Source organism: Periophthalmus magnuspinnatus, chromosome 6 (assembly GCF_009829125.3).
Source record: "Periophthalmus magnuspinnatus isolate fPerMag1 chromosome 6, fPerMag1.2.pri, whole genome shotgun sequence".
Classification (NCBI taxonomy): Eukaryota; Metazoa; Chordata; class Actinopteri; order Gobiiformes; family Gobiidae; genus Periophthalmus; species Periophthalmus magnuspinnatus.
In genome coordinates, this window is record NC_047131.1 from 18,031,346 (window position 1) to 18,052,710 (window position 21,365).

The 21,365-nt window shown below is 38.0% G+C and overlaps 1 protein-coding gene across 1 annotated transcript; it reads left to right on the top strand.

Moving 5' to 3' along the window:
- The first annotated feature begins 96 nt into the window (after positions 1 to 96).
- Positions 97 to 18,224, top strand: LOC117372324 (ankyrin repeat and SOCS box protein 15-like). Its single transcript, XM_033968117.2, has 10 exons — positions 97 to 179; positions 2,378 to 2,483; positions 2,553 to 2,605; positions 3,581 to 3,712; positions 7,090 to 7,254; positions 10,410 to 10,655; positions 12,606 to 12,777; positions 15,446 to 15,971; positions 16,709 to 16,862; positions 17,926 to 18,224. The coding sequence occupies exons 2-10, from the start codon at positions 2,380 to 2,382 to the stop codon at positions 18,093 to 18,095; spliced, it is 1,722 nt and encodes a 573-aa protein (XP_033824008.1). The 5' UTR covers positions 97 to 179; positions 2,378 to 2,379; the 3' UTR covers positions 18,096 to 18,224.
- The last annotated feature ends 3,141 nt before the right edge of the window (positions 18,225 to 21,365 follow it).

The following is a 21,365-nucleotide window of genomic DNA, read 5'->3' on the forward strand; positions in this document are numbered from 1 at the left end:
ATCCGAGAGACCAGGCTTAACTCCGGCACAATGGCACTGGTTGGTGGGTGTATTTAAGGAGAGGTAGCACTCCACACACGCCCCTCGCTGGGACAGAAAGCAGGTCAGGCCTAAATATAAGAGGACGGCGCTCAGTCGGACACCAGGGCCATCAGCGAGCCGCCAACATACCTCCACAGGTGAGAAATTTCTGTTTAATTTAAGGGGCACTTGAGTTTCTTAAGGTCCTGACATACTGTTGGCAGCGTGTACTTTCAGTCAGTTATTGTTTTGATTAGACTTGAGCATCTCCTGTGTGGAAGTAGCGATGGGTAGTTGTCCCGTGCAGGTGGAATACCAGAGTAACTCAATACAGTGTAAAATGGTTTGAATTAAAGCCCTCTCATTCATTTTGGCTCATTGTCACCTAGCAACACTAAGAGATAAATCACTTTGTAGCTGCGTTGTTTGTTATCAACATGACATTTATTCAAACATCTTATTGGATTATACAGTAGCCTTAAAGATGCACTATGTATCGTTTTTGCTCGTCTCCATGGAGGCATTACTGTTTTGCCTGAAATATTCCACAACATATCTGTGTATCTATCTATCTATCTATCTATCTATCTATCTGTCTCTCTGTCTGTCCGTCTATCTGTCCGTCCATCCGTCCATCTATCCATCTATCTATTGTCGCCTTAGATAGATAATTTTCCTTATTGGATTGTACATTTGCCTGTATGAAAGGTGCACTCTGTAACATTTCTGCCACCAGCTTGTCTCCATGGAGATCTAACTGCTTTGTCTAAAGATGTTCCACAGTATGGCATTAAACATATCTATCTATACCATTTATTTCATTAAAGTGTTTTTATTATATATATATTTATTCTGGGGAATATTCTAGATAAAGTAACATCATTATAGAGACAACCCGGCAGCCGTCAAGCAGAAAAGTTACACACTGCACCTTTAGGCTTATAAAAGTAGCTTTAAACATAAATACAATATATTTGCAGATTTGCTTTAGTGGCAGATGTCCTTTAGTGACCATATTTATTGTGTGTTGTTCACATAACCTGACAGATTGCTTAATGTGCTCAGCAAGACTTGTGTCGTTTAAAAATAATCATTAAGAAGTATTTAAAACTAAAAAAAAAAAAAACTTAGAACAAAGCTAAACATTTTAACTAATTCTTGTTGATTTTTTTTTTTTTTATGTAACTGTATATGTTTTTTTACTATTCAAATTCACAAAATCTAGGCCTACTACTGCAGTCATCGTTACCTCTCAGACAAAAGAGTGCCAACATTTGTTACAGTTATCAGATGACTTCAGTGATCCTCACATCCAGGGATTTCATATTGTTTTGCTCTGTTTGGGAAGTCCGCCGTGTTGTTGTTAATATCATGACTACAGTGGCTGTGTAGTGGAATGATTAATTATCAGAGATGGACAGTAGTAGCCAAAAAATGCATTCATGTAAGTACTGTTAATGAATTGAGATGACCTAAGGTAGAAGTATTTCAAGTAATAGCATTACTAATCTTGAAGAATGCAGGCACAGGAGCCCTCTCAGCTGTTAGCGTGTAAGACGGGGTATACCCTGCTCTATTGTCAGGTAATTATAGGACTGTGATTACACTTTTGTGTCCTAAAATGGTATCCTACAGAGCAGTATTAGGATCAACATACAAGAAATACTTTTTAGAGTTACCAATATATATTTCAAGTTTTCTGCATATAACTTTTTTTTGTGTGTCCACCTCATTAGTAAAATATTAATGATGGTGTTTTACATGTATATTTGGTAGTATGCATATAATATGATGTTAAAAGAAGCACAATAAAGATGATGATGATTTATTTTATTTTTCATACATATCCAAGAAAACAAATTGTCTTCAAACTAAACTCTTTGCTCAAACGCGTGGGGGATGAAGCAGTATTTACTTATTCCCACCCCTGTGCTGTGCATGTAATATACATTTCTAATATGCCTCCTGTACATGCATTAACTCATAATATTCATAAAGATGCAAATATAAAACAAAGGTGAACTTTGGTGGAGAAGATAGCGCTAGACTCTCAACAAGGAGGTTTTATAGTACTAAAACCCAAGACTAATGGTTGGGCTTAAAGCCTTCAGACACTTGTGAACTGCACAGTGTCACACAGTATTATTGATGTATTGACAAACACAACAATCAGCAATAACAATAGCAACAGGACAAAATCTCCATTTCACAGACATTTTTATTCAAATGTAAAAAATGCAGAACAGAAAGTTTTAACTTTGACATTGTTTGACAGGTAAATTAAGGCATTTACATTTGATTTAAAATGTAATTGTCAAAAACTATTTGTTTGTTCTCATGTCTGTTTTTGTCTCAGTGATGAACACTTATGACGATTACAGTGAAGATGAACTCAACGACTACAACATACAACTCAGTATACAAAACTCCTGTCGAGAAGCTTTCCTAAAATCCTCTGCCAGGTAAAAAAAAACACAATTTTCACAGATATTTTTATATATCTATACTCTCCTTTCTCTGTTTCATTTCAGTTTAGCAGCAACAACCGATGAGAACCTCCGAGTCCTGGCGGCCATTGAACATGGTAAATGAAACTTTTACTCTGGCATGATAATTGTGTCTTTGTTTTGGTGGGACCTGTGTGTCAGCTGCTGGGAAGCTCTGCCAGGGCTTCATCAGGAGGTTGGCAGACAGTGGATAGAGGGATAAATACATTTCAATTCAAATGGTGGCTAAAGTTAGTCAGCCATAAAATCCATTGTTTACCTCTGAACCAAAGGAGGATGTGATCTAAATATGTAATAACAATAGTAATGTACTGAAATGAAACAAACTTTTGCCCACATCATATAAGACGACATGTTATACAGGCATTTATAATTATAATTATAATAATAATAATCATGATTTTACATTGTATTCATTGTAAAAATCAATACTTATCTTAAAAGGCTTAGTAAGAGAATCAGGTCCATTGACTGATTCCCATTTAATTGTTTAGTATTGTTGAAAAATGGCAAAAAAGTGACAATTTTGGACCGTATATGTATGACCTGATGTCTGAATTTTTTGAATAATGGCAAAGAAATGATGAAAAGTAGGCAAAAATAGGGGGTAAGAGTTCTTTTTGCACTCAAGTAAGCTAATGATGAGGAAACGTTGTTATACCTCTTGAGTTAAAAGCTCATAAAAGCTGATCGTATATGATCCTCTTTGATTTAAAACATTTTTGACTCATGTCTGATGTGACTCTGCTGCTGCATAAGAAAAGTAACTGATTAGTACATAGATCGTCAATATTGAAATTCCACTCCAAATATTATGGGTTATTCTAATGTTGATGATTAAAAACAACAATTGCATTCACAACTGACTGAACAAGATCATTGCTGGAAGGATTATTCAAACAAACAATATTTATTTGTACATTCACATTCACATCAAAACAGGAGACATCCAAAATAAAAATGCATATATTTTTACTGCGTTAATAAAGCAGAAAGTAATCTTTGTTCATTTTCATCCTCTCCTATCCTCCCCGGGTTGTCATGGTGACCAGGTGAGGTATGCTTGCTCGAGGAGTTGTTGCGACACCCCTTTGCCTTCAGAGAGCTGGACTGTCGGGGTTGGCTCCCTCTGCACCGAGCCGCAGCCCAGCCCCTCGTGGAGGTGCTGGAGACAGTCCTGACATGTGAGTACTGTCGACACCAGCATAATATGTATACTGTGCGTACTTTACAGTGTAATATCTGTACTATCTGTATGTGTGATATGGGCCGGAGTCCATGTCTCTGTACTGACACTATGGTGGAACTGGGAATCATTAATGAAGTAATGGGGGACAGTAGCTCTCGACATAAACATTATTGGTTGAGCGGTCACATCCACTGACCCACAGGTTGGCAGTGCGATTCGAGCTCCAACAGATGAATGCTGTTATTGTGTCCTTGGGCAAGACACTTAACCCAACTCGCCCCCAGTGTCTGCATACACTGGCGTATGAATGTTGTGAGTTATGAATGTGTGAATGGGTGAATGGTTCCTTGATGTAAAGCGTTTTCAGTGCCTTGAAGGTGGAAAAGGGCTATATTAAAATATGACCATTACCATAATTTTTAAAGGAGTCCAAGTTAAGCAATCCATCTTTAATAAATACATTATAAAGTAAAATGTTAGTTAAAGCTCCTTTTTAATGATGAATAGTCCCATTATTATAGTGCATTGTTACAATCACTACGGGGGGGGGGGGGGGGGGGTAACTACATTTAAACTTGTTTAAAACTGCAAACAGAGTAAGGGAAGGGATTGCGCTTGCATCCATAAAGGCTCTAAATTAACATGTTAAGTGTGGACCCCCATTGAGGAACTTAGCACCCCCATAGCTCCTCTAATCAAACATGTCTGCCGACGCCCCGGTTACAATACAGATATGCAAAATACACTGCTTGACCAAAAAAAAAAGTTGCCACCTGGATTTAGATAGGTACGAGCCTCCTATTGGATAATTACTCTAGGTTCAGCAGCAGTATGTGCTCAAAGAATGAGGTCAGCTGACTACCTGAATATACTGAATGACCAGGTTATTCCATCAATTCATCCATTCCAAGATGACAATGCCAGGATTCATTGGGCTCAAATTGTGAAAGAGTGTGGTGGACAATCCATGTGTGAAAATAATGTCTCATGCTCCCTGAACCAGAGTCCAGACCTTAACCCCACTGAGAATCTTTGAGATGTGCTGGAGAAGGCTTTGTGCAGCGGTCAGATTCTACTCTATCATCAATGCAACATCTGGGTGAAAAATGAATGCAACACTGGATGGAAATAAATCTTCTGACATTGCAGAAGTGAAATCGAAACAACGCCAGAGTGTGTGACCTTTTTTTTTGATGGCGACATTTTTTTTTTTGGCCAAGCAGTGTATATCATCTGTTAAATACTCTCTACCTTGTCATTCTGCTATGTGAGGCGAAAATACTACTTTCTGGTGAGCATTTTTTTTTACATTATATACTTACCAGCCAACGCTCTCAATTGTGGAACGTCAATATGCCTACCAAAGTGATTAAAATTCAACCTTGCTGTCTTGTAACATCAAACACATCTCATTCACCTAAAGCTCACTCATTATTTAACAATTACCATCGCAACATGACAAGGAATAATCTAACACACGAGACAAGCAGACAAAACACTGCTCTTGAATTTCAAATCTGATCAGGAGCCCAGCTACTTGGAACGACCTCTCACCAATCCATTTTCCTGTCAACTCCTAATCCCACGGTCTCCTCTTTCACTCTGGCTATATAACTACTCCTATGACAACAAATGAATGCCTTTTCCCTTTCCATGTCATATGATTAAACACACGTACGCTCGCATTAGCCCGCGGCCTCTGATCATGACAGAGAAGCGGTTCAGTGGGAGACAATGGCAGCTCCGTGCCGCTGACAGCTGTCAACAGTCCCCCCAGCTCCCGAAGAGTCGCTGATGTCACTCAACACTTATGCGGCTGTAGAGAGCGCGTTCTACGAGGTGTCCGCTTAGCTTAGCCTTCCCGTCACCTGCCCGTTAGCACAACTGTCAGCGCCACATGAACGCCGCATATGGGCCATACGTGTCATGCCATATTTACGTACAGCTATAATTTTAGTGCCGGTGTCGAGGTTTTATCTGGAGGGGAGGGTTTTGTCAGGGAAATCAGACTTGTTTTTAATTTTAATGTATTTTTTTTTATATATATAACGTAGAAGCGAAAGTGAAGTTTCAGTTGTTTGTTTTGACATGTTTCCTGTGAATGGAGGTATTGAAGTACACGTTACAACAAAGACACTAGTATGTTGAATGGTACGGCAATATATATGAATATAGTTGTGGCTGAATGGTTGTAAATTTAAGTGTAACTAAACACTAAATCAAGATTTTGGAATTAAACTGTGTACATGGTGTTTAAGTCTAATTGTCTACTGTTCCTAGTCCTTTTTTTTTGGTAGTTTTAGAGTAAACTATTACTACTACTAATTTGCAGCTTTGTATTCAAAAACCATCCAAAACTAGGTGTGTCTCTTGGTCTCTAGTGGCCGCTGCAATTTCAAGTACTATGTGACATCACACAGGACCGCCCTGATTAAAGCCTGATTACAAACGCCTAATTGCACAGGTGAAGTTTGTAAGTGTTGCAACCTGTCAGACCACTCACACTGTTCCTCATACCTCCAGACACCTTCACTCTTTATTTCTTTAGTTGTCCAGATACTTCCAGTTTAACAGCTCTGTTTGAAATGTAGTTTTAGGTGGAGGTTAGGTGTTTAGTTTTACTTTAAGCCCTTTTTTCCCCCCCAACTCTTTTTTAAGATTTCAGCTTTTTTGGCTCTGTTCCCAATGAAAACTAGGCTTGGTATTTTTTTTTTTACCATTCACAGCATATTTTATTGGAGTAATTTAGCTAAATAGTCTTTCAAATCTGTCTTTCGTGTTTGGCATTTGTAATAATTATAAACAGAAACACATGTAGCTTCTTAATAACCATTTTATCCCATTTGTTCACCTGGGCTCTCCTCTACTTTCCCTACTTTTAAGAGCTAGAATTTCTTATTAATTACGTCTTTTTGACAGTCTAGTGTGCCCAAAGCATATTTCTGTACTGAGGTTTTCAGTTAATTCTACTTGAAAACTCTGCTTGTTATAAAGTGATAAAAGTTTTATACCAAATAATTATGGATCAGATTTATATTCCTATGTAATTATTCACAACCTTGACAAGAGCGTTATAGGCAATTATATATTCTCTTAATGCACTTGCTGCCGTGGGGCTAACTGACTGATAAAACAGAAAAGTCTCTCAAACGACATTCTTACAGAGGCATCGTGGGTAAAGTGTCTTGCCCGTTGATGATATTCACTGGTCTGAGCTGGGATTGAACCACCAAACGTATTAAACAACCCCTCGACCACCTGAGCCACTGTGAACTACGTGTGAAACATATTAGCTTTACTCGTAATTTAATACTTGTGTTGTTTTTATTACTGTATTTCCGGGCTATTATTGACTTTTACCGTCCCGTTTAGTGGCAGCTAAAGGCCTCAGTCTGGAGGAGAGGACGGCCGTGGGGGGAGAGACGCCGCTCACTTTGGCCGTAAAAGCTGGATGGGTGAAGAACGTGAGAAGCCTGATCAAACACGGAGCCAACCCGCACAACACCAACAGCAAGAGCGAGACCCCACTGCTGCTCGGTAACTCTAGACTTACATTAACATTAAACATCCAGACACAAGTACCATCATTTTCTTTCTGTTTTTGTCAATTCTTCTGGATGAGTTAACTTTGAAAAGATCTTATTATTTATTATTATTATTATTATTATTATTATTAAAACAGAAATCTAATCTAATCATAATCCCAAGTCTGAATTTTGATTTAATAAAGTTTCTCAGGTTTGTGTAGCCTGGCATGCCTACCTCTTCTACCAGCTCAAATGCAAGAGAGTCTGGGACCAGGCTGACACTTTTTGAATATACACGTTATATGTACACAGTGTATTTTATGAACAGACTTGTATCATTCAGAATAAATTGTCTAACTTCTCTTAATGTAGTTAGTTCTCTGGCTAATTCATCTATAGGGCAATTGTAACTGTAATTGCTGACTACATGAATACATTTCGTTTTTTGTTTATCATTCAGCCTAGTTATGGGGAGAAATAATAATAAGACAAATGTAATTAAGATATAAAGTTATTTTCAACCACTGATGAAAGTAGTAGTAGTAATAGGAGTAGTGCCAGTAGTAGTAGTAGTAGGAGTAGTGGTAGTAGTACCAGTAGTAGTTGTACTAGTGCCAGTAGTAGTAATAGTAATAGCAGTAGTGCCAGTAGTAGAAGCAGTAGTAGTAGTGCTAGTAACAGTAGTAGTGCCAGTAAGCATTAATAGTAGTAGTAGTAGCAGTAGTACCAGTAGTAGTTGTACTAGTCCCAGTAGTAGTAATATAGTTGTACCAGTAGTAGTTGTAGTAGTAATAGTAGTGCCAGTAGTTGTAGTAGTAATAGTAGTGCCAGTAGTTGTAGTAGCAGTAGTAGTAGTCATAGTAATAGTAGTGCCAGTAGTAGTAGTCATAGTAATAGTAGTGCCAGTAGTAGTAGCAGTAGCAATAGTACTAGTAGTGTCAGTAGTAGTAGCAGTAGTAGTAATCATAGTAATAGTAGTGCCAGTAGTAGTAGCAGTAGTCATAGTAGTAGTAGTGTCAGTAGTAGTAGCAGTAGTAGTAGCAGTAGTCATAGTAATAGTAGTGCCAGTAGTAGGTGCAGTAGCAGTAGTCATAGTAATAGTAGTGCCAGTAGTAGTAGCAGTAGTAGTAGTGCCAGTAGTAGTAGTCATAGTAATAGTAGTGCCAGTAGTAGTAGCAGTAGCAGTAGTCATAGTAACAGTAGTGCCTGTAGTAGTAGTAGCAGTATTCATAGTAACAGTAGTAGTCGCAGTAAAAATAATAGTAGTGCTATACTGAACAGACAGGTGCAAACAACAACAACAGTGTTTATCTTAAAAGACCGAGAGATGATAGCAAAGTGTGGATTTAAGCTTTCTGACAAGTTAAGTACTAATGTAGAGTACAACAAAACACAGAGCAGCCAAAACATTACTACTACAAACAGGTGATGATATCAAATGGTATTAACTTATTACCAGCACAGGATGTACTTACGCAATAGACAAGAGAGTCAAGATTGTACAGATTATAGATTTTAGTTATTTGTCAAGTGGGCTAACTCTAATCTGGAACGCAGAAAAGTAACGAGCAGCCAAAAGATTATAGCCTCAAACAGACATTAAACAGGCATCAACTTATTACCAGTGTGTGATTTTCTTATCCATGGGGTTCAAAATAATTGGGAATTAGGATGGTTGTCATAGTAATTAACCATTTTAAACATGTTGAAACCCATGAACACTCCAAGTAACGGTTGAAAGGTACATAAATCAAAACAACTGGACAATGACTTCAATAACTGGCTTACACTAACTGGAGTAAAAGCAAAACAGAGCAGCCAAAACATTACGACTAGAAACAGGTGAGGACATTAAGAGGTATTAAGTAGTTCCTAGTGATTAAAGTACAACTGATTAGTACTTGTCTGTGATGTATGGGTGGCAGGACAATGGGCCAGTATAAAGGCTTGAGCCCGGGACGTGCGGCTGTAGTTTTTTTGGATTTGAATTGGGCATCCTCATGACGCCATTGTTGTTTCTGTCTGTGTATTGGAAATAATGGGAGTGACGACGTTAGAATGGTATGCTAGTTATTTGTTAGCCATAAAAAGGACGCACGCTAGTCAGAATCCTTGGTCAAACAATGGCAAAAGTCCGGGGTGATTTGAGGTTGTCAGTAATATGCAGTCGTCATGGGTAACCTCACAGTTCCCAATCCAAGTAGGGCCTTTCTGTGTGGAGTTTGCATGTTCTCTCTGTTTGTATTGGGACTTTGGGTGATTTAGTTTCGCCTGCGTCTAAAACCTGCACAGATCTCCTTTGAAAACTGGATAAATAAAAAGAAAAAAATTACCTTGACTGTTACGGTACTTCTGCAGTAGTTTTAGATGCACTTTTTTTTTCAAAGCAGTAATGTCACATAACAACCTCTTTGGATTAGTGCTAACAAATATTATTTTTGACGATAGTTTATTTCATAATCAGGCAAAGGTTAAGAGGGGTTAAGAATTGGTTGGGAAAAATGTATGGTTTTTACATAGGCCTTTTTCAATAGCATGTTCAGAAAAACTATAGACTGTACAAAGACATATTGTACCGTATATAGTCTATGAGCAAAAACACAATTACATTAAAATACTGTAGCGCTTGTAGTCTAATAGGCCCTTTTCATAGAGCTGCCTGGCTGGTTCTGGTTCTCACACTTCCATTTATTGCACATTGAAAAATTAGTCATGCCAAAATAATCATGCTTGGAAATTAGCCAAGTCATGCTCAAATAAATCAATATTTAATTAGATGTATTTTCATGAAGTTGTTTTGTGTTCTATTTTGAGATTTAAATTAGCGAAGCATTAGCTCTGAGACACAAATACCTACTTTTATAAACACATAAGTTTGGTAAAGGTGTTAATATGTTTAACATCCTTAGTCATCCATCCATAACTCGCTGTCTGCTATTTAAATATTTTATTTTATTTATTTTAGTGAGGCTCTGCTAAATCCTCACAGAAAATGAATGGTGCAGGAAGAGCAGCTCCACACTGAGAGTACAAGCCGAGGGGCTCCGTGAAAAGGGCCAATTAGTTAGACTGGGGGTCAGTGTGTGTGCTTGTACATGTAGCTTGATGTTTACTCAATAATAATTTAAATAATCTATAATTAACTCATCATTATTTTATTCCCAGCCGTCCGATCAGGCTCCTATGAAATGACCCACTTGCTGGTGACTCAGGGGGCTTGGGTGGAGCAGATTTGCAGAAAGAGGTGGACAGCGATCCATGAAGCGGCTAAAGTGGGTAACTCAGACATCCTGATGCTGCTGCTGAGGAACGGGGGCCGGGTCAACCAAAAGGACATCACAGGAGCTACACCTCTGGCTGTGGCTGCAGAGCACGGTCACTTCCACATCATCGAGATTCTCGTTAACTGCGGTTAGTCTGACGGGCCTCATTCTGGTGTAAAGACTGGGTGGGAGTTAGTCTGGCATGGTGAATAACAAAAGATTGTGTTGTGCTGTTATGAAAAATCAGGACTGCTGTCATAGTGATTGACCATTAAAAAAATATATCTTTTGAATTGGAAATAGTCCTCAAAATGAAGAGGCTGAAACCCATGGATAAAGCTACAAACTGGACTTTTAAAGCTGCTATACCCAGTTTATTTCATGCAATAAAGTAACATTAGTTTTGACACCAACACAGATATTGTAAAAGTAGCTCTTAGCCTCAAAATGACACTGCGGTATGTTGTCTAGCTCTTACTATAAAGTGCATGCTAGTTGCTGATAGCGTGTCTGTGAGGACAAAATTTATTATTTTTATTTATTTAACCTTTATTTTACCAGGTAGGTCGGTTGAGAACCAAATTTTCAACGACGACCTGGCCAAAAACTCTGCTCTGGCCTCTGAAAGTTGTGAAACCTATTTATAAATTCATCTTGTTGAATACTTGGGAAGCTAGGAATGCATCTGAAAAGTGAGGAATACATTTGGACCACTGCAAATAGCATAAAATGAACTCGTTTTTCACATTTTTAAAACAGTAAACATGAAGTACTGTGTCTTTAAGTGTCTGTCCAGGGTCCATTTTGAAATTCTAATCACAATATGATACTCGCAAATGAACAAATGGAAATAAGGTGGGGCAACATTAGCTCAGAAGTTTCAAAATGCACTTCATATTGTCATTGTGTCCTTTGGCAAGGCACCTAACCGTACGTGTCTGTGTATCAGAATGCCTCCCATGCCTACCTCTATCAGGCAGCCCAATGGCAGCTGTGGTGGAGTGTAGCTCATTGAATGAAAAATACTCCAAACTGTAAAGCAACACTGAGTTTAGTTCAGTGGCACTTGTAGAACAGAGTAATTTTCCAAAATGAACAATGTAAAAATAATTTTCTCTTGATATTTACTCTTTGAAAGGTGGTATTTAACAATACTGCAGAGGAAATCCCACAGTACGACAAACATGAACAAAACAGTGACTTGCTATTTGCATTGTGACATAACAAGACACTTTTAGAATTGGGAGTTCAGAAATAGTTGTCATTATTACTTGGTTCTAGGGCTGAGCACTGAATTAAATTAATCTGATTCATTTGTATTTTTAATTATCGAGATTTTGAAAAATTCCAAAGAATTATCATGAAAAAAGTTTACTCCTGACATTCTTACTTGCAATGTCACATGTAATCTAAAGTAATAGTTTCAATTAAAATATTTATACAAATGTAATTGAAGGAAGTTTACAGTTTCTTAAATAACAGAATATGATAAAAAATTAAAATGGAAATCATAATTGCATTTGATTTTTGATTTTTTTGGCCCTGTAACTCTGCTCTACTTGGTTTGGTGATACGTTACCTGTGGTCAGTATTCATTATAATTTTACACCAGTGGAAGCTGAGAGGAAAAATAACAAAATACAGGCTGTAGCTTTGAGTTATAAAATAGAAAACCTCTGCTTATGTCATCAACACTGAAAATTACATCTAAACTGCAAGAACAGTTTACACACAAGGAAACCAATCAATCCTTAGTTTAAGAAAATACAGGTGTCTTTTTATCAGGCTAATCAAAACTATTGTGCAATTTAGTTTTGGCCTTTGTTAACGTCATGGTTGCTAGGTAACAGTTCTGAAATTACCTCTGCGTATGTAATGTCTACTGCCAGTAGCTTTACCAAAATTAAAAAGCATCTTAAATACAATGACGTTTACTGCGTTTTAATAAAAGTAGTACAGTTGTCTAACCTGTTTTATGCACTTTAAAAGGTGCTATATTACATAAAATGCATTCTTGTGAGATTTATGCCATGTTATAATGTCGTTACCTCATCAAAAACGTACCTGGCCCTTTAATATTGTTTATGTTTGTGTGTAGGCAGCAAGGTGAACTCTCAGGCGTGTAACGGGGAGAGCGTGCTGTTGGATGCAGCGGGCTCAGGAAACGTGGCATGTATTAAGTTTCTTTTGGACAACGGAGCCAACCCAAACCTGCACAGCGCCACCGGACATCTGCCCATCCACAAAGCTGCGTACGCCGGCCATTATGAGTAAGCCCCACTTTATTTAGACACTACTCATTGTGAAATAGTGTTGTCATGATACAAAAATTTCAAACTTGACTTTTTAACATTAAATCATACTACTTTTTCTGTGTAATCCCTATGTTGTCCACTAGTCTATGCGTTCTTATACTTGTTCTGATACAGCTCAAGATCATTCTAAAGCTATTCAGGATTTTACAGCCCTATTTAAAATATGACTCTTACGAAAGCGGGGCTGTAATAGCATTTATTATAATCCGTCCGTTATTGTTATCTTCCAGTTTAATGCTTGCAATCTGACCCATGCACATTGTGTTTACAACTCTACTGTACCAGATAACAGTAATAAAAGCTCCATAACAATGACCTTTCACAGCAGTTATTGTAGGACATGATTTAATAAGGCAGGTATTTATAGGAAGAACTAGCTTATAATCAGAATTGGTGTTGAGTATCAAATCTGTTCCTTAGGTTGAACTTGGGTTGTTGTGATTTAACCTGCATAAACAGTTTTACTCGTCGACCCTGAAATATTGGAGGCCGCACTAGCTCTTATTCATGACTGGCTGCAGGTGCTGGGGTTTTGGTAGTGCGTATTCACATCGGCCTTTTAGGTTTTGTACTGGTTTTAGGCCTCATTTTGCTTTTCTGACTAAATATCCACTTGAAACCCAATGCACAAAATGCAAACATAAACAACTTGAAGCTATATTCTTAATATTGTATTAAATTGGGCATATTCCTGGCACTTGGTAATAAAAATATGTAGAATCTTAGTTTACATTTTGTTTATTGTGATCTGCTTTGTTAATCTAATATGGTTGAGTACCAGAAATGGGTCCATGGACTTCCTGATTTCCTTTAAACTCAAGTACTGATTTTCTGCTTTCAGTCACTTCCCACCTCTTCATAGTGTTATTTCACCATTACAAGTTGTGGATTTTCATTACATAGTCTTAACTAAGTTTTGAACATGAAAAATTCAAGCTGCTGGTCATGCTCAAGGCCAGCAGTCTGAATTTTTAAACAAAGATAATTTACAGGACTCTGGGGGGACAGGGGGCAGGTGAAAACTTTTCGGAGAACTCAAGCAGGACAATACAGGATTGCTCAAACATGCATGAATCACTCAAAATGCAGCTCCAAGTAAACTTCTATAAAACTGATTAAAAGATCATAAAAGCTGACTTTGCATAACATGTCTCCTTGTGGGACTAAACACCTAAACTCCACAACCACATAGCAAAACTTGTAGTACCTGGAGGACTGTGAGAGGAGGAGAGGAAAACAAAGAAAACGCAACATATAAATTATAATTTGTTTAAACCAAATATTTGGAAGGGTTTTGGTAGATTTTTTATTTGCTATATTTTAAGATAGAAGTAGTTATAGTAGTTTGGCTGAATTTGGCTTTGTGGATGTGGTATTTGCCCAGCAGTAAAAATAAATGCTATATTGCACTTTTGGGACGTGACAAATAAGTGATTATTTTACAATATTAAAGATTTATTCTATTGTGTTTTTGAGAGTGTAATGTTTCCATGTTACCAAGAAACATACCTGGAAAGTCTTTATGGCCATCTAGCGCTGCTTCTGATTGGTCACCTTTACATTTAGTCTCTGTTTTAGTTTTAGCCAATTACTGTCTCTAATCACGGTCTTGTTTACTTTCCAAAACGAAGTAAAAACTTTGCAGCTCCATTGATTGAGATGAGAAAGTGGAGTCTGATCTGTCACCTGCTGAGACTCACAGTAAAATAATAAGCCCGTTACACTGACAGTAACTATAACTGAGTTATAGCAGGGGAAAAAGTCATTACTCATTAGTTGTAAAAAATAATGCTGTTACTAATGCTGTTATACTTAAATGGTGTTATTCCCAACACTGATGCTTACTGTGAACTGTATTTGTGGAAGAAACACAGTGTCTTGCTAAACAGGGAGAGCAGACAGTAACTCTACGACTCCATGACAAGACAGGGATCAATAAGACTAACAATAACACAGTAAGTGATTTAATGTGAGCGGTTAAGCTCTAAAGTCCTTTGTGAGGACTATGTATGTGATGTTTTGTGCTGTTAGACCTGGATATGCTTCCCCCCAGTACATATCCACACTTAACAAATGGCCTACATGATCAATGTTTCCAGAAATACCCACACTGCTTATCCATTTGGATTTAAAGTTGCATAATTTGACCAATGGGCACTCACACGAGAACAGCCAACACACGGTCGGGGCTCATGGTGAGCGGGCCTTTTGACCATGAGCCGTCCGGACAGATGCACCCTGTCCCGGTCATAGATCTATAATAAGATTTTATTATACTTCCATGGTCCCGGTGTGTCTCTCTGATGGTGTCAAGCCCCAAAAGGTGCATCTTTTCTGTGTTTGTTTTGTATCTAGGCAGTTTGTATTCAGACCATAAACAAACTGCACCGGAGTCTGTTTTGAAGCAGACCGTGTGTCTCGGTCCGGCTTGTTTGGTCTGGATCGCTTGAGTTTATTCACACCTGAAATAAAATCTGGACTTTCAGGGAAACCAAACTCTACTCTAGGTCTAAAGCCCATAGGAGTGAATACACCCTTGGTGACACAGACAAGTAATGTTTATGAAATGCTCCACAAAACCCTTTCTATTCTTACTTTAACAATCCCTCTGTATTTCCGCCAGTGCTCTGAAGCTCCTCATCCCCCTGACCCACAAAAAGGCCATCAAAGAGGCAGGCCAGAGCCCGGTCCACTCCGCCGCAGAGGGAGGCCACAGCCGCTGCCTCAAACTCCTGCTCGCCTCCGGATTTGACGTCAACTACCGCATGAACACCCGCAACTCCGAGAACTACCGCGACATGAGGAGGAGTGCACTGTACTTTGCAGTTTCCAATGGAGACGTAGAATGTGCCAGGGTCCTTTTAGCTGCAGGGGCCAAGACAGACCTGGATCCTCTCTGCTCCCTCCTGGTGGCCGTCCGATCGGGGAGATATGAGATTGTAAAGTTGCTGCTAGCGGCCAAAGCGGATGTGAACTGTTATTTCAATGTAGTGAGCGATACAGTATTCCCAACAGCACTGCAGTATTGCCTAAAGGATGAGATGATGATGAGGTTACTGCTAAACAATGGATACAAGGTGGAGACATGCTTCCAGTGCCACCATGACAGCCAGCCCAGTGTGGCCTACGAAAGGGAGGAGAAAATACCAGTAGGTGACGAGTTATTTTTGTTTGAGGTAAAAACGAAAGGTGTAATCAAGTTGGAGCACAGTAATTTGAGCTAGAAACAGAATAAATGCATGGGTTGGTGTGTAATTGCAGTGGGTAGTTGCCATGAAAACATCTGAAGTGTTGATTGACATAAGAATTTACATAATGCTGTTTTTGTAAGTTAATTAGATGACAAAGAAATATTTTTAAGTATATCGTTATATTACATCAGAGAGAGACTTGTAAACTATTTCTACCGATGTAATGCCTGTGGCAATTACTTTTCATAGTTTTACATCAGTCAAGAGGTAGTTTGTGATGGAAATTTCAAAAACGAGAGCTGAGTTCTAAAACAGATTGAAAAAAGAGGGATTCCATCAATTCAGAGCAGAATTTCACCCAATGACCATTTTTCTGGAAATTGCCTCTGCTTATGTCATATTTGCTGCTTTGTCCAACCAAAAGGTAAAATAATAAGCTCAACAAAAATTGTCTTTCAAGGCAAAACTAGGCTTTTTTTCTCAAAAATGTAAATTTAATTATGCTACACTTTAATCAAAAGACTACTCCACCTGTCATATGACGTTTAAAGCATTGCATCAAATTCACTGCTTATGCAGAGCAATCTTAAAGGTTTACTGCACATTAATTTATTTTGAGTTGATTTACATTTCTAATAAGGACAAAATGTTCGCATAATCCTAACTGTTCATGTTTCCCTTTGTTTCCTCTTCAGTTCTGTGAGTTCATGAGCCTCTGCTGTATCGCTCACCTGTCGGGCAGTGTGGTCCTGACTCTACTGGACTATGTCAAACATGTACATATCTGCTCCACTCTTAGACTCATCCTGGAGAAGCAGAAGGAGTGGCCCGAAATATGTCACATTCAACGTAAGTCCATCTGTGTAGCCAACTTTAGAATCTACTTTTTATTGTACTTTGTATTGTATTTTACATAAAAGTCTGTAAGGTAAAACTTAATTGATGTTAAAATGGCAACTCTTAATACATAATAAAATGGAGAAATTAAGAAAGGTGCTTGTAATCAACATCAAAATAAGAATTAAGATATTTAGTATTACAATAATTCTTCAATAATTTACAATAAAACAATTTTAACAGAAGTAAACATGAAGAATATACATTTTGAAAGCTGTTTTAAATATTACTTTTAGTTTTCCTGAGCAGCTATAAGTTGTCATTTGATGGTTTGGTGACACCTGGTGGCTACATGTGGTAAACCTTAGTTTAGTTACAGTGCTAAGGGCACATGTAATCATAATCAATAATCGAATAATCAAACTTTTCCCTAGTTTGATCATTTTTGTGAAGTTTAACATTTTGCACATAGAAATATATTATAGCATAGGCACAGAACATGGGAGCGGTATCACTGATATCTATGTGTGCTGAAGATGTGACACATGTAGAGGTATGTTCACAGTTGTTACCTAGCAACCATCCTATAAACAAGGGCCAACACTTGTCTAATTAGCACTGTTAGTTATTATGAGACAAATAAAAATAAATAACAACACTTTTATTTGGTAAAATTCATGCTGATTTCACGCAATTTGGAAAAACATGAAAATCATATCTAAATCATGTAGTTTAAGTGGCATCTTAATATCACTACTTTCTAATAGAAAAAGTTGGTCAGTGGTTGATCAGTGGTTTCAAAACTGTGGACGTGCAGGTGGACTGTATGGATTTTAAGTGCATAAAGAGACATATGCTATGTATATATAGGCCTAAGGCCCTTGAGCACTGATTCCTGGATTTATTTATTTTGACCAGAAAGGCTTTTGAAAGTATACAGAGTGAACTTTTGTTTTTTTTTAAAATCCCTCTCGTTTGTATGTTTATATTTTATTCAAACAAATTGATTTAATCTTGTATCATCTTGGCCTGTCCATCAAAAATAAACTAAGGATTTTTGTGTTTCTCCCCTCAGGCAGCCCCCGCTCCCTCAAACACCTGTGCCGGCTGGAGATCAGAACTCGTCTCACACTGAAAAGACTGAACAACCCTGAAATCATGCACTTATTCCCCCCACGGCTCAAGAGCTATATCCTCTATCAGGAGCTGGACCTCTACAGCAGAGACTTCCAAAGCTATGTGTAAAAATGTTTTAAAATGTAAAATGCTATGTTAAGGATTAAGATCTGGGTCCAAAAGTCCAAAAGCGGGACCTTTCCAAACAAAATGGCACTTTTTAAACTTTGAAGCGTTAAATTGTTGTTTAATATTGTTAACATCTGTCTTATCAAGAATATTTCAACAAATGCCTATGTTGTGTTGTTTTATTTTTTGCTTAGACAAACAGTGCATTTTCTAGCTCACATTTCATAGTGGTGTTTGATTGAAATGTACCAGCGAACTTAGAGTTGATATAAATCCATTTAAAAGACCCATAGCTCAGTGTTTATTGGATAAGCCCTCACAATCGTATGGCAGTAAGTTATTCATATTTTCCTGCATGTTTTTTAATGACTGAGCTTATACACAGAGGTGGGTAGAGTATCCAAAAATTGTACTCAAGTAAGAGTAACGTTGCTTCAAAATAATGTGACTCAAGTAGAAGTACAAAGTAGTGGTAAATAGAAAATACTAGAATAAGAGTAAAAATGTATCAAGAGTAACTTAGAGTAACATCTGATTTATAATTTAAACTTATTGTAATTGGAAGGACAAAACATTAAATAATGCACAAAGTCTGGTATTTTCAAAGAATAGACGCAACAATGACAATCATATCTGAAGGGGCAGTGCAAGAAACACAAATGTTCAAGTCATTTGTCGACAAAGCTTTTGTCACTTGGAGACTTACTCACAGTGGAATGAGTAAATAAAACTTTTACTCAAGCAAGAGTACTGTTACTTCAGTGAAAATATTAGTCAAGTTAGGTAGAAGTACAAGTATGCTGCTACTCTGAAAAGTTCAGTTTCTTTGCAAAGTTACTCACGGAAATGTCCATCCATTTTCATCCGCTTATTGTGGAGCCATCCTCTAGTGGACGGTCCAGGGCCAGCCCTAGCATTCAGGGGGCCCTAAGCTAAATTTGTCTCTGGGGCCCCCGACAGCAGATGCCTTCTGGCTCATCTATTGGTGACTCACATTTGACAACATTATGACTCTGCTTTTATCACCTTAACCAATTTTATTTGTACTTATGCACTGCCTGGCCAAAAAAAAAAGTTGTTTTAATAGACACAGGGCTACAAGGATATTTAGTCTGCTGTTTACAGCAATTACATTTGTTTTATATCTATAGTAGCAAAATATCTACTGCTGCCTACATTTGTTTTTGAGCCGGGCAGAGGTGAGGGCTGCTATGTGTTTACACCAGTGCAAGGACCCTTTATAATTTAAGTCCACTGTCGCCAACTGGAACACATTAAAATCCACCAAAAATAAAGAAAAAATGTCTAGAATTTTAAAAATCTTGACCCTCCTTATATCTTTGTTTACTGTTCTTGTAACTATGGTAGTTTTGACATTCTGGATGTTTTCAGTCTGATGTTGGTCATACACTGCCTGGCCAAAAAAAAAAAAAAAAAAGCCACCACCTTTGCTGCAGTTGGTCCGGTCTAGGTTCAGCAACAGTCTGGGCTCAAAGAATGAGGTCAGCTGACACCTGAATATACTGAATGACCAGGTTATTCCATCAATGGATTTTTTCTTCCCTTATGGCACGGGCATATTCCAAGATGACAATGCCAGGATTCATCGGGCCCAAATTGTGAAAGAGTGGTTCAGGGAGACATCATTTTCACACATGGATTGGCCTCCACGGAGTCCAGACCTGAACCCCATTGAGAATCTTTGGGATTGCAGTCAGACTCTACCATCATCAATGCAAGATCTTGGTGAAAAATTAATGCAACACTGGATGGACATAAATCTTTTGACATTGCAGAAGCGAAATCGAAACAATGCCAGAGTGAATACGTGCCCTAATCAAAGCTAAAGGCGGTCCAACGAAATATTAGTGTGTGACTTTTTTTTTTTTTTTGGCCAGATGGTGTATATTATCAAATGTTTTTGTTCAAATACAGAAAACTGCTTGAAAATAGTCAGAAGACCAAAATGTGCACTCTGTTGCAATGACAAAAGTCTCTCATGTTATATACTGAGTCACAAGTGAGTTGAGAATGAGCCGAGTGCTCTTTATTATTACCAACCACCCTAACCCGAGTGTGTCCCATTCTGCAAACTGCACAATTTTTGAGTAATGAGATGGGCCACTATCAGAAAAAAAATTAAAAATCAGATGATGTATGTAATTGCAGTGAATTACAAGTCGGCCGACATGTTTAAATAGTCACTCATTAGACAAAGTTGACATTTAATCAAATCAAAAGTGTTTTCATAAAAATGTTTTCACTTGTATTGCTCATTAAAACAGATACACACTGATTTAATTTTTTGCAGTTGTAGTTTTTTTATTTGCATTTTAAAAGTGCATCAGTGAAGAGTTAATAGAGTTAATAGTTCACAGGCCTGAAAGTACATTCCCCTCTTGTCCATGTACTGCTCCCTCCTGGTCCTCCACTTCTCAGTCTCTCTGGGACCCTGAGAGGGGCCATTGTAAGCACCTTGACTGGCAGTATGTTGGTTAGCAGCACCATGGTTAGTTTTATACCAGTTTTATTCAAGATGTGTCCAGGTGTCCCTATTTTTGACCAATCTGATCCCCAGTAAAAAGGGTAATATATATTTACTTGCTCTTTATTATTATCATTCGCCCAACCTGGGTGTGTCCCAGGTTTCATTTTTGAAAATCTGGTCACCCTACCTATACCATTAGTCTTGATACAGTAATAACATTTTGTATTTTGTTATTGAAATTGTATGGATGCCAGAAATTTCTTCTTACAAATGCAAACAATTGCAGGTCAAGGAAACAGTAATAGACTGCACATTTTTTTCCGTTATGTGTGATATATGTATATGTATATTATTTTCAATATAAATGTATGGGTTCTTGGGGGCCCTCTGGTGGCCCCGGGGCCCTAAGCAGCTGCTTAGTCTGGGCCAGCCCTGTTAAAAGGGAAACAAATAGCGCAAAAGCAAGTGGGTTACAGGTGTCCTTCCATTATTTTGTTTGATTTAATCACACTACACTTTCATATTGACTGGACTTGGCAAAGCAGCCTACGACACAAAAGGTGAAAGTTCAGCGCTAAGCATTTAAATTTTACCACGTACAAGAACTATCAGTCACCTTTCTCTCCTCACTCGTGTTCTCTCCTACCACTTTTCATCAATCAGCCTCGTATCATATCCCTGCACGGCGCACTCTGACGCACACGCACACATATCACATGAATCATAACGGCGCTATAAATATTCATACAAGAGTGCGGATCATTACTGTTTGTCATTAGCGG

Bases quoted from the DNA above. Each gene is read 5' to 3' on its own strand.
- LOC117372324 (XM_033968117.2), top strand. From the start codon at position 2,380: ATGAACACTTATGACGATTACAGTGAAGATGAACTCAACGACTACAAC. The intron at 2,606-3,580 runs GTAAATGAAACT...CATGGTGACCAG, and splicing joins CCTGGCGGCCATTGAACATG to GTGAGGTATGCTTGCTCGAG. The intron at 15,972-16,708 runs GTAGGTGACGAG...TTTCCTCTTCAG, and splicing joins AAAGGGAGGAGAAAATACCA to TTCTGTGAGTTCATGAGCCT.